Source organism: Balaenoptera physalus, assembly GCF_965194825.1.
Source record: "Balaenoptera physalus genome assembly, chromosome: 20".
Taxonomy (NCBI): Eukaryota; Metazoa; Chordata; class Mammalia; order Artiodactyla; family Balaenopteridae; genus Balaenoptera; species Balaenoptera physalus.
In genome coordinates, this window is record NC_138901.1 from 64,378,013 (window position 1) to 64,390,072 (window position 12,060).

The 12,060-nt window shown below is 63.1% G+C and overlaps 1 protein-coding gene and 1 long non-coding RNA gene across 8 annotated transcripts in view; one reads left to right on the forward strand and one right to left on the reverse strand.

The window, feature by feature from the left end:
* The window catches only part of TOM1L2 (target of myb1 like 2 membrane trafficking protein), an 81,892-nt gene that overhangs the window by 53,784 nt on the left and 16,048 nt on the right, over positions 1–12,060 (forward strand). For 4 of the 7 annotated variants that reach the window (XM_082441667.1, XM_082441668.1, XM_082441669.1 and 1 more), the window contains exons 5-8: positions 2,230–2,364; positions 3,549–3,683; positions 5,318–5,434; positions 10,041–10,174. In XM_082441667.1, coding sequence (XP_082297793.1) covers positions 2,230–2,364; positions 3,549–3,683; positions 5,318–5,434; positions 10,041–10,174 — 521 coding nt within the window. The remainder of the gene's footprint in view (positions 1–2,229; positions 2,365–3,548; positions 3,684–5,317; positions 5,435–10,040; positions 10,175–12,060) is intronic. The other 3 variants (XM_082441671.1, XM_082441672.1, XM_082441673.1) reach the window with 1 other exon arrangement.
* On the reverse strand, positions 4,230–7,401 carry LOC309650400. Its single transcript, XR_014257558.1, has 2 exons — positions 6,402–7,401; positions 4,230–4,640 (listed from the first exon to the last, which is right to left on the reverse strand). It is a non-coding gene; the product is annotated as an uncharacterized lncRNA (long non-coding RNA).

Sequence of the window (12,060 nt, forward strand, 5' to 3'; positions counted from 1 at the left end):
GGCCGGGCTTGCAGCAGATTCTGTGGATGGGCAGCTCCCGAGACCCTGTCCCTGTGAGTGAGAAGCCCAGGAGCATGAGCAGGACGGGACAGCAGCCTCCTTTTGTCCAGGGAACGGAACTCATTGTTTAAAATTGGATGATTTAAAACTTGGTCGAAACTTGAGGGGTCTGGAGCAAATGGCTCATGTCTGCATAAGGTTTTAGCCCGTTCTTTGGTGTGCGATCCAGGGGAAAGGAGATCGGAACGCCCTCTGGGCCTTCCAACCCCTGACACGTGGGCACGGGCGGGCGGGGCGGGGCGTAGGGCAGAGGCGGGCGCTGTGATGCTGACCCGCAGCTCCCAGGACAGGCCCTCTGCTCTGACAGCACCCACCCTGCCGCTCCCTGGCTTCTCGTGGGGAAGCAGACCTCCCGAGGCCGCGGCCCCCGGGGCGGGGTCGTGATTCTCAGCAGGGCCAGCCGTCTAGAGGGGCTCCTGCGCTGTCACCATCGCCTCAGTCCGCTGGCCGCCTGCGTGGCCATCCTCCCCTGTCCCTGCAGCAGGAAGCTTCGCATCGGTGAGGCCACGTTCGCTCTGACTTGACAAATGCTGTCTGACTGCCTTCTCTGTGCCCCCGGGAGACTCGGCGGGTGGGGGGCGCAGGTGTGGGCACCGGCCCGGAAGGTGCCCGAGGCACACGGCATCTCCCGCCCTGTGCTTCCCCGCAAGGTGCCGGCGTCAGGGGCGTGGTCAGGAGAGAGCACTGCCGTGGACACAGACTCTGCTAGCAGCCCCGCACCCAGACTGCACAGGGGCCCCGCGCAGGATGGGGGCGATTAGCCAGGACTGCTTGGTTGGTTAAATAGCAGATGCCAACCCCAGCTGCCTAGGCGAAGAGCAGTGCCGGTCATGACAAGGCAGGCTCCCCAGAACCCCGGGGTGACGGCCAGGGAGGGGACAGACCTTCTCCTGAGTGTCCGCGCCATCCCAGCAGGCAGGCTCTCCCTGCTCCCTGGTCTGGGCTGGCATGTGGGTGAGACCCAGGGCCCACATCTACCCACAGAGCAGCCCAGCCCTCCGAGGGCCCCGGGCCAGGCTCCTGGAGCAGGAGACCTGACTGGTCAGCTGGTGCGTACCCCCTGCGGGGCCGTCCACGGAGCCTGCTGATAGCTGCTGGGCAGGTGCCCAAGAAGTGTCCGCCGACTGGAGAGAACAGTCGTGGTCTTCTTATGTCAGACCTGGTGGGGGTGGAAGGCGGCATAAGTTAAAAGGGCTCCCCTGGAGCTGTTGTCCTCCCGCAGCAACGAAGGCCGGAGGCGGCTCCAGGAGGAGCTGACTGCCGCGCCTGCTTCTCCCCGCCTCCCCGCGGGCTGTGAAACGCGCCCCCCCACCAGCGTCCGGGAGGAGGTGTGACCACGAGGGGCTCTCCTGACGCGGGGACAAGTCCCTGCATGTGCAGGTTGGATGAGCGGGCCCCGGGAGGCCGGGCTCACGGCAGGGTTTGTGGTCAGTGAGATGCAGCGGCCGAACTGAACGAGGCTTTTTGGAAACTGCTCTCTTGGTCAGAGATGGGGGGAAGCAGCTGGGCCCTGAGACAGCGACAGAGCTGCCGACAGGACGGCTTTCCTCCTCCTCTGGGCCCCTCCTCTGTGCCCTTTTGGAGGCACTTCTTGTTTTGATACCTTCTAAAACTTCCAAAGAACAGAATTTAAAAATAAATTTTGACCGTTCCTTGAATCAGAGACGAGCGGCAGCCTATTGAAATATGTGTTCCTTCCTCCCTGTGTTGTGTCTTACGTAACGGAACCTAGTGGCCGAGCTTCCCAGCGGACTGTCCCACACGGGCGCCTGTCTGCCAACGCTGTGAGTAGCTTGGGCGCTCCTGCCCTGGCCGCAGTCACCTCGCCCGTCAGATGGGCGGCCGGGCAGTGTGGACCCCGGCTCCCTGACCTACTAGGCTCAGCCTGGACTTTCATGCGCGGAACGTGGGGGCCACGCCACTGTCCCTGCGCGTCCTGCGGGCGCGGCCTCTCCAGCCGCACGTTGCCGGGCACATCTCCTGGGCTCAGCCCCATGCTTCGGTGCGGTTGCTCCGTCTCCGCTCTAGGATGTGCCCCACGCTGGGCTGAGTTCTGTGCTTTGCTCTCGTTCGCGCTCAGCCTGGTGGCGCTGGCAGGAAGGAGCAGCGTGGCTGGGCCACAGCCCTGAGCGCCCCGGCGCCCCTAACAGGCTCCCTCCTCCCCTCCAGGCGTGGGCCGACGCCTTCCGGAGCAGCCCTGACCTCACGGGCGTCGTGCACGCGTACGAGGAGCTGAAGAGGAAGGGCATGGAGTTCCCCATGGCCGACCTGGATGCGCTGTCCCCGATACACACACCCCAGCGGGTGAGCCTCGGCGGCCGGCGCGTCCCCGAGGGCCTGTTGCAGAGACAGCCTCTGAATTATTCAGCTCGTCCTCAGCCTCCTTAGAGCTCCAGGGCGTTTCTTGTTGATAACGAGCGGGTGCGGGAGAGAGACAGCTGGTGGCTGGTGGCTCAGGGACCCCCCCCCCCCAGTTTTCATCCCGACTGTGGGAGAAGGTGACAAAGGAGCAGTGCGGACGCTGTCATGGAGATGGCCGCTAGGGTGGAGCCGTCCTGGGAGGGTCCCGGCACCTGTTCTCCCGAGCCCAGGCATCTGGTGTGGGGACCGCATCTCCCCAGGGTGGCCGGAGCAGCCCCACCTCCACATCGGCAACGCCGAGGGGCTGGCGGGGTCCCTGCTCCTGGGTTTTTCAACGGGACAAGTCAAATGGATCTAAAATTTACTTTGGGCTGTGAGTGGTCACCCTTGACTCCCGCCAGCCTTGGGATGCAAAGCCCCGGGAGGGCCCGCTGAGGGCGCTCCCACATGCTGGCGGCTTCAGGAGGGAAGGTGCCCAGGCAACGCCGTCCTTCCTCTTCGGGGGCAGCCAGGCCCTCTCCTGCCCCGGGAGAGCCGGAGGCTCAGGATCTGGGAGAGGCGCCCACCCCCGCTCCCTCTGCCACGGCCCCGTTTGTCCATCTCTGAGGGACAGTGCCGTGCAGGCCTCCCGCCTGGGCACGGCTCACGTTCAAGGGGCCACGAGGGGCCCAGAGGGAAGCACGAGGACTTGGGCTTTCCTAGCATTTCTCTCACGTGATCCCTCCAAGCCACTTGCTGCGCTTCGTGGAGTAAACAAGCCTGTTTTATTCTTCGAATCGTGACGCAGAGCAGTGTGCTGGTTCCTGCAGTTACGAAGAACGTTCAGTAAATTGTATCATTACTCTTTATATTAGTCCACTTGTAAAGGCCAAAAAGTAACCTTTTGGTGCCAAACGGGGATTCCTGATTAGAAAACTTACTAGCAGGCCCTCCCCTCCGATCCCGAGGTGGTCCTGACGGTGGGAGGGTGGCCAGAGCCCTCACAGGCTGCGCTGGGGGCTGCCTCTCTGGCCCGCCTCGGTGTCTGTGAGGTTCGTGGAGGGAGGAGAGGTGGGGGGGGCGGGGGCACTGCCAGGCCACTGCCCAGGCGGCCCAGTCGGACAGAAGGCTTTGTCGTTGCCGTGCAGAGCGTCCCGGAGGTGGACCCAGCCACCGCCATGCCCAGGTCCCAGTCGCAGCCGAGGACGAGCAGCGGTTCCTCCTCGGCGCCGCAGGCCCCGGCTCTGAGCGCTGCGGGCCCCATCACGGCCAATTCAGAGCAGGTACGTGCACGCTTTGGGGCCACAGGCGCGCCGGCCGCTGCCCTCGGTCTCCCAGGAGACAGAGGAGGCCTCCCCAGACGGGCCCTGTGAAGGGTGTCAGCGACACGGGTGCAAGTGCCCGGCCCTCCTGAGGGTGCGCTGTCGAGGGCGGTGGTCACTCGAGGTGGGAGGTGGGGGGCTCGGGGCACAGCAGGTGGGTGGTGCAGGGGCGGGGCTGGCGAGAATCACAGCAGGAGGTGAGGCCAAAAGCCCAAGACCGGAGCGAGCGGAGTTGTGAAGGGCCTCGGGTGTCCCTCAGAGAGGTTTAGACTTATCCTGCGAGAAGGCAGCCTGGGCCAGGGCGGAGCCTGCAGGAAGGACCAAGTCCTGCTGCGTCCCGAGCAACGCCCAGTCTCCCCGAGTTATTTCCTGGGGAGCTAATGCTGCCTCAATGCCAACCTGGATTCTTTTGGAGGAGTCTGGAGACGAGTCTTTAGACGAATCTATAGAATTTCCATTAGTTAAAAAGTGAGGATTGGTCAGACTTGAAAGAAAATCTATCCACTGTTTCTGTTTTTTAAATTCTCATTTATTATTTGTGACAGTGTCATGTTATGGAACCTCATTTAAACAGCGGGCTCAAGCGATTGTGTCCGGTTAGCAGAGTGTGTGCTCGTTTCCGCTCTGGGGGCCCCGAGGAGGGGGCGGCCGGGCAGGTGGGGGGCTGGGATCGGACAGGCCTGGGCTCAGTCCGCCGCTCCCGGTGAGGCTTCAGCCGGGTCGCTTAACCTCGGTCTCCTGTCAGTAGACCGGGCGGCGGTCCTTCTCTCCTGCCCACCGGGCGTCATGGGCCAGCTGGGCAGCGGCATGAAGGCCCCTGGGACCCCCGGAGTGGGGAGGAGGTGGAGGCCACAGCTGAAACTAGCTCTGCCCCTCCTGGGCCCCCGCCACAGCCGGCACCAGGCCTCCCAGGCGGCCCTGGGAAGAGGGAAGGCGGATGCGTTTGCAGTTGGACGGCCACCGAGACCCTCCCCTGATTGGCCGTCTGTGCGGGGGGAGCTCGGGAGCGGTCGGAAGGAGGGTCTGGGATGGGCGAGGGGACACGGGCAGGACGAGAGGGGGCTGAATGCGGTGAAGAGGGAAGGAAGACCCGACTGGGCAGTGCGGGGTGTGCCCCTGGATGGCCACGGCTGGCCTGTGAGGTCACCTTTGCACAGGTGAGGACACAGGCTCAGAGAGCTGTCCCTGCTGCGGGAGAGGCAGCCCAGGTCCTGGCTCTGGGGAGCTCTGTGGGGCTGGCAGTTGGGACAGGCACCCCTGGATGGGGAGCGGGTGGGGAAGGCACAGCTCAGGGGCCACTGTGCTTGGAGCCTCGATTCCGGGCCAGAGCCTGCAACTGTGAGGTTCCTAGTCGAGGACCCCAGACCCGCAGGGGCCTTGGGGGCCATGCTCTCCACCACGTGAAGGAGCAGAAACGGGGCCTGAGAGGCTCACTTCCCCACGCTCCGACCCGGCACTGCCCCCGCATCCCGGGGCTCCCAGCTGCCAGCTGCTGGCGCCCCCTGTGCGCAGGCGCAGACGCAGACGGAGCCGGGCCGCGTCCACCTGGTGCAGGCTCACTGACCCCGTCCCCGCGCCTCCCCCGGCCCCCACAGATCGCCAGGCTGCGGAGCGAACTGGACGTCGTTCGGGGAAACACAAAGGTCATGTCCGAGATGCTAACGGAGATGGTCCCCGGGCAGGAGGACTCGTCCGATCTGGAGCTGCTGCAGGTGAGGGCCTCCGGGCCAGGGACACACGGGGGGGGGGACGGGATGAGGTTCGGGGCCCGTCCTCTAGAGGGACCGAGTCCGAGGATGCCCGCGTCCAGCTCATGCGTCCCGGAGGCAGTCAGAGGCCAGTTCCAGGTGCTCTCTTCTTTATCCTCCCTAAAAAAGTTTTTTCCTCATTGTAAAATGCCAGTTGCAAAATACGTGCCCATCGAAAGAAAAAGGAAGTACAAAGAAGAAAATAGTTTTCTTTAACCCCAGCATCCGCAGATAAGCACTGTCGGTGTTCTGATGTATTTTCTTTCAGACATTTTTTCCATGTTTATCTCAGATGGGGTTGAGATGATATCAGGTGTATGATTTTTTGTGTCGCTTTGTTCACCCCACATGACGTCACAAACACGCAGGGACCGCTAGCTGTTCCTGCTCGTGGGAGCCGCTTCTGAGACTTCTGGGGTGAAGCTGAGGGTCCCCGGCCAGGGTGGCCCACGTCCTGGCTCCGGAGGCTCTGTGGCTCACCGGCCACCTGCAGGTCTGGGAGCCAGGCGGAAAGGGGTCCAGGAGCAGAGCTGGCCTGCAGGGTTCCTGCCCCAGGTCCGCCAGGCCCAGAGCTGGCGCCCAGCTCTCCTGACACCGTCTCAGAGACTCTGGCATCGGTGGGAAGTGGCAGCGGCCCCGCCCGCAGAAGCAGCACCTCCCGGAGGGTGGAGAGGACGCCGTGAAATGTGAGGGCCAGCAGGGAGCACCTCGCACGCCTGCCCCTTGGGGCGGCCGGTCTTGGTCCCCTGAGGGCCACACTGGCTGCTGTCCTCCAGGAGGGCATGCTTCCCAGGTGGCCTGGTCCCAAGCAGCTGCTTGCCGTGCCCTCTTCCGGCCCCTAAGGGGGTGAGGGTGGGGGTGGGGGAGACCTGCCCAAGGTGTGGGCTGTGGTCACCGCTCTGGAGGAGCTCACAGCGGGCAGCCTACCTACCTGGGCCCGGGCCCTCCGGCTGCTCTGGACGCTGAGCGACCAGTGCCCGCAGCAGCCCAGCTCCAGGCGCGCCATCAGTGCCGCGTCGGCCTCCATCTGCGGTCTGCGGGGTTCTTCCAGGCGTTACCCAAGGCGCAGGAATCTGAGATCAGTCCAGGAACAGTGCAGGAACTGAGGGGCCTCTTGAGGCAGCTTTGTGCTGTGTCAGCACCAGAATTCTTGCTGACAGGGGTTTGCAGTGGACAGAGCTGAGTTCCTGGTAGCAGGCGTAGCAGAACAAAGCCAGCCCTGCAGACAGCCAGGGCCAACCAGACAGCACACACCTCTGCGTGTGCGTGTGTGTTCAAACAAGCCCATCAGCCAAGACAAACAGAACCTGATCTCCTGGCGTCAGCTCACAGTTTTCAAAAATAGGTTGCTTCCCGTGACGTTCCCCTTCCCTCTGTCTGGTTCCAACTCCAAGCCTACCGACCTCGCTGCTATCTTATACGTCAAACAGAGAGAATGGTTCTGGGTGCCAGTGGGAGGCTGTCCTTTCGGCACGAGAGACTCGGGAGCCGTCAGGTCTGTGAGCAGACACAGCTGTCCTGGCCGCTGGCCTCGCTCCTTGAGCCAGCCGGGCAGGGTCTCCCAGGGGTCGGGGCTGCACGTGGGAAAGCGCCACGGTCTGCTTGGAAAGGGATGGGATCAGACTGTGCCCCGGGACCCCTCACTCGAGCTGGAGGGTGGCCAAAATGCCCAGGGCAGAAGCTACCCAGAGCTCAAAGTGGAAATAAATGCATTTGTCACCAGCCCAAGTGTTCACGCCCACAGGAGCTGCTGCGGATTTGAGTGTGAACTGCTGGGAGGAAATGGGAAGCGGGAAACGGGAGGTGTCGGTGGGAGGGCGCGCCGCTGCGGCGGCCGACCAGCATCCTGGCCGGCTGCGTCCGGATGGCTTCCTGTGCTTCGCACAGGACTTGCAGGTGTGGCCTCAGCCGCGGCCCGCAGAGTGGCAGGAACTCGGGCGGGGGGGGCAGCGTGGGCGAGGGGGGGCGGGGCCCCAGAGGGAGCACAGCAGCTTCCCTCTCTGGGCTGGGAGAGACCTGGGAGGCGGCTTGTCCAGCCCCACCCTGTGCTGATCCCTGGTGCCGCCTTGTTTCTGAACATCCTCAGCAACAGGCCGCCTCCAAACACATGACCTGGATAGGCTTTGGGAAGCAGCACCGACAGGGCAGGAAGAGCCGCGCCTTAGGGATCCCTGGCTTCACCTCTGGGCCTGGCCGCTGATGAGCCGGGTGACTCGGAGCCTGGAGTAATCTCTCCCCGTGGGACGGTTGGGAAGCGGCTGATGGAAGCCCATCCACACCGTGCCTGCAGCCCCGGTCTGTCTGCTCCACCCGCTGGAGCAGACACAAGTTCCTCCCTCGCGTAGCAGGTCCTTCCGTGCTTGCAGGCTGTCGACCGCCCTCCCTCGGGTGTCCCGGTGGTTCTGAGCAGGGGGCAGCGCTGGGGAACCTGCAGCCTCCGTCTCCCTCCCTCACGGGCTGTCCAACCGCGTCTTCCCTGTCCTGAGGCTCTGCATCTCTGTCTGCTGGAGCTTATGCCCTTGGCTGCGCCTGGGAGTCCGGCCTTGGGAATCTTTAAAGCTCCCGATGCCGGCGGCCGTGCCCCCGCCGCCCCCAGATCAGCCTCTCCAGCTCTGTCTGCAGTTAGTGATAACGCGTGATTAATCCAGTGACGCCCAGGATGGGCGTCCTTCACGGCCATCCCTCGGCTGACGAAGGAGGCCCATCCCACATCGTGTCTTCAAGTAGCAGATGGTTTAGCCCCTCTCGCTTCTTGCCTCTCATTTCAACAAAAACCAGGAGGGCCAGGACCATTTCCTATAGAGAAATCTAGTTTATTCTATGTGTTCAGCTTCATTATTTCCCCCTTTTTCTTCAACAAAGACTCTGTCTCCCTCCTGTCTCCTTTGCAGCTGTAGAAAGCAGATCTTCAGGGCCTTACTCCCTGCTCCTTAGAACTTGGAGAGGGTTCAGAGGAGACCCAGAAAGATGATTAAAAGATTGTTTTGCAAGGTGGGGAGGAGAATGTCCCTTGAAGAAAAGATACAGGCATTGGGACGAATTAGACAGAAAAAGGACATTTTACAAAGTCTTCTGGTGGATGGAGGGCTTTTGCACCAAGAGCAGTGACCAGCCGCCCTCCCCTCTGTTGAGAACCAGACCCCAGAGGCCAGACTGAGACCGTCTGCGTTTAGGAAGTTCCTGTCCCAGCTGTTGCCAGGCGGGAAGGGCAAGCCGGGCAGGCTCTGGCTGTCCGTGGCTCAGGACCGGAAGAAGGTGTCTGTCCGGGTGGTTTGGAGGCAGGTAGGGTCTGCCTGCTGGTGACCGCGTGGAGGGCCCGCAGGCAGCCAATGGGTGTCTGTGGTGGCACAGATCTTCGTGCTCTGGTCCTCCTCTCCCGTGCAATCTCTTCTCGTTTCTTCCTGTTTAATTTTTTTAAGACAGTAACTTAAAATGTTGAAGCAAGGAGAAGGTGAAACCTCCTCTCTGCAGAGACCCCTGGAGACCCCTGATCCGGGCCATGTTTAGGCGCAGCTCCGTGGGGGGTCCCTGGGTGCCAACCCAGGCGTAGAGCACACGAGGCCCTGCCAGCGGGTGGGGGATGTCCCGCCCCCCTCTGCCCCAGCTGAAGGCCACGGGAGCCAGACCCCAGTGCACGGCCTCGGGCCTCATCCCTCCTCCAGGCGAGGCCCCAGAAACCACCTAGCGCTTCCCAAACGTTCTGCAAAGTGATGGAACGCCTCCTCCATGAGCGAAACTCTACAGAGACCCATCAGTGTCCGGACAGATGAGAGCAGAGCCACCCTGGCTGCCGTGGTGGTGCCCAGCACCATCGGCAGGGCTTCACCTCTTCCCAGCACCCCCGTCCCACCCTGGGAGAGCCGAGCCCAGGGCGCCGGACCCCCAGACAGCTGATGGTCAGGGCTGCTTGCTGCTGCCTTGGCCGCCACACCCAGCAGGGGCTGGGCTCTGGGGGGAGACTGAATCCAGCCCTGGCCTCTCGCCGCGGGTGCTACTGGTGCTTCGGGCGTGTGTGCCGGGTGCTTGAGACGCTCCCTGCAGTCTGCTGAGGGGCTGGCGGCGCCTCCATGAAGCCTCCTCTGGGGGGGCTTCGCCGTCTGGGGTGGTTGGGAGCCAGTCTTCGCCAACTGGAGGTGAAGGGGAGCCCGGGGCGCTCTAGGCAGTCTGGGGCGGCGGTGCGGGCTCAGGGTGTGTTCATAGCGCACAGGGAGCCTTGGCGGGTGAGATGCATGAGGATACACAGAGGATGGGGCATCGTGTCCCAAGTGATAGGGCGGCGTCTGGCACGGTCTGTTGAAGAGAACAAGCAACTGCAGAGAGTCACGTTTTTAGATTTCCCAGACGGTTTGTGCAAACCCGTACTCTGCACACAGCAGAGTGTGCGCTCGGACGTTTGTCCATCAGGAGGCACCGCCTGGCAGGCGGGGCGGGGGTCCACCTGGCCTCCCGCACACGCCCGGCTTTGTGGACAAGCCTGGGCCCGTGTGGCTTTACGAACTGGCACACGTCTTTGCAAAGCAAGTAGAGTGTGAATGAGGGGCACCCGCGGTAGCCAGACCTGTGTCCCCAGGAGCTGCACAGGACCTGCCGCGCCATGCAGCAGCGCGTCGTGGAGCTCATCTCCCGCGTGTGCAACGAGGAGGTCACCGAGGAGCTGCTGCACGTCAACGACGACCTCAACAACGTCTTCCTCCGATACGAGAGGTGGGAGCCGGCGCGGGGGGGTTGGTGGGGGTGCGGGGGGGTGGCGTGCCGAGTAGAGGCGGAAAATACTCCTCGGAGACGCCAACCTGTTCCCAGGACGGGGAAGTGCTTCTCGTTCTCCTGGGAGCCAGCAGCAGGAACGTGCCGCAGAGTCGGGCGCTGCCCTTCACGAGCCTCGGGCTGGCCCCTGTCACCCCAGCCCAGGAGGGAGGATGGGGCTCGGGGACCCTGCGCTCCTGCACCTGCTCCTTTGAAGATCCTCTGAATCTGAAAAGGATTAAGGGGGAGAAACCTCTACCAGGGAAAAAAAGATTTCCTCTTTCCCATTTTTAAAAAAAGAGATTTTCCCTTCCTTTGCCAACACCAGCGTGTGTGGAGCGTGGAAGCAGGCAGGTGTGAGTGCTGGGAGAGACACGCCTTTCTGTTTTTCCAAATCATTTTCGGGTTCGAGGTAACAAACGTGTATATTCTTTTGCCTTCCCAGAGCCGTCCCTCAGGGAGAAAGGTGTGTGATCCAGGCAGCGTTCAGCAGGCAGGGGGGTGGCGAGCGGGTTCCCATCGATGGCTCTGACGGGGCTGCCCCAGAAAGCGCCTTGGCCTGGCCAGGCTTCTGCTCCTAAGGATGATGTCTGGGCCCCCGGGCTGCTGACTCGCGGTCTGATGACCTGGCATCACGTAGGGTCCGGGTGACAGATGTTCGCATCTGGGCCTTAGAGGGGGATTTTGCTGTGGTTGCCACAGCTCTGGGCTGTGTCTCAGCTTCGACCATGGCAGCAGCGGTGGGTGGCCCTGTGTCCAACCGACAGATGACGAGCCCTCCACAGGAGGAATGTGGGGCTGTCTGGGGCCCCTGTGCCATGGAAGCACAGGAACAGAGCCGGGGGCCTAAACTCCCAGCACCAGAGCCCCGGGTTCCTGCCCTGCGGTGCCAGGGTCTCCACTGTAAACAGGCTGAGCTTTTCACCTGTTAAACCCATCTCAGCCCTTTCTGGCACAGGGTGACAGCAATTCAGAGGCAAAGCCCGGGGCCGGCAGCCCTGAGGTGCCCTTCCGGCCAGAGAGCCTTTGATAAGACTGATGGTCAGCAAGGGCGTGGGAAGGTGCTCCCGCATGAGAACCTCAGGTGGGTTAATATTGCTGTCCTTGTCAACCACTGAGGATAAACCGCATCCCACGGGTGGCCTGACCAGGTTGTTCCCCTGGGGATCCCTGCTCACCAGGTGCTGACCCCAGCACATGGGGAGACCGACGTGGAGCAGGGAATCTCAGCAAATCCCCAGCTGGAGAAGGTCTCTTGGCGGCCTCTTAGCCTGTGGCGTCTGGGGCTGCCATGCTAGTCCCCACCTGATAGAGAACGACCTGGGTGCTGGAGAGGAGAGTCTGTCCTTGGCCAGGCTGTGGCCAGCGGGCAGGGTCCCTGGCTGACCGACCCTCCCGCAGCTGCTGGGGCCTGTGCCTGCCCTCCTCCTCCACGTGCCTGGCCTTGGGCCCCACCCCTTCCCCTAGCAAGTTAGCCCTTTGGCTCGTCACTCCGCCACAGAGCTGCCCAACAGGGAGGGGCTGCTGTTCTCCTCTGGATCTGAGGCGCCCCCAGGGAAGGTGGCTGACCCAGCCTCCCCTGCAGGGCCCAGAGGAGCCCTGGGGGTGCTTACGATGGCCTCCTGCATGTGCCAGCCCGCACCTGCAGTGCCCTTGGGGAGGCTGGGAGGCTGATCCCCCCTCAGGGGAGCCCCATGCAGCAGCAGGAAGGGCAAAGTTGTGTGTTGGGGGTTGTCCACTCCCCGGCCCCCCAAATGGGCCGGTGGTTCTCCTTCCCCAGAGCCTGGGTCTCTGCTGGCCTCCCGGCCCGCGGGCCCCAGGAGCTTCCCAGGCCAGTGAGCTTCGTG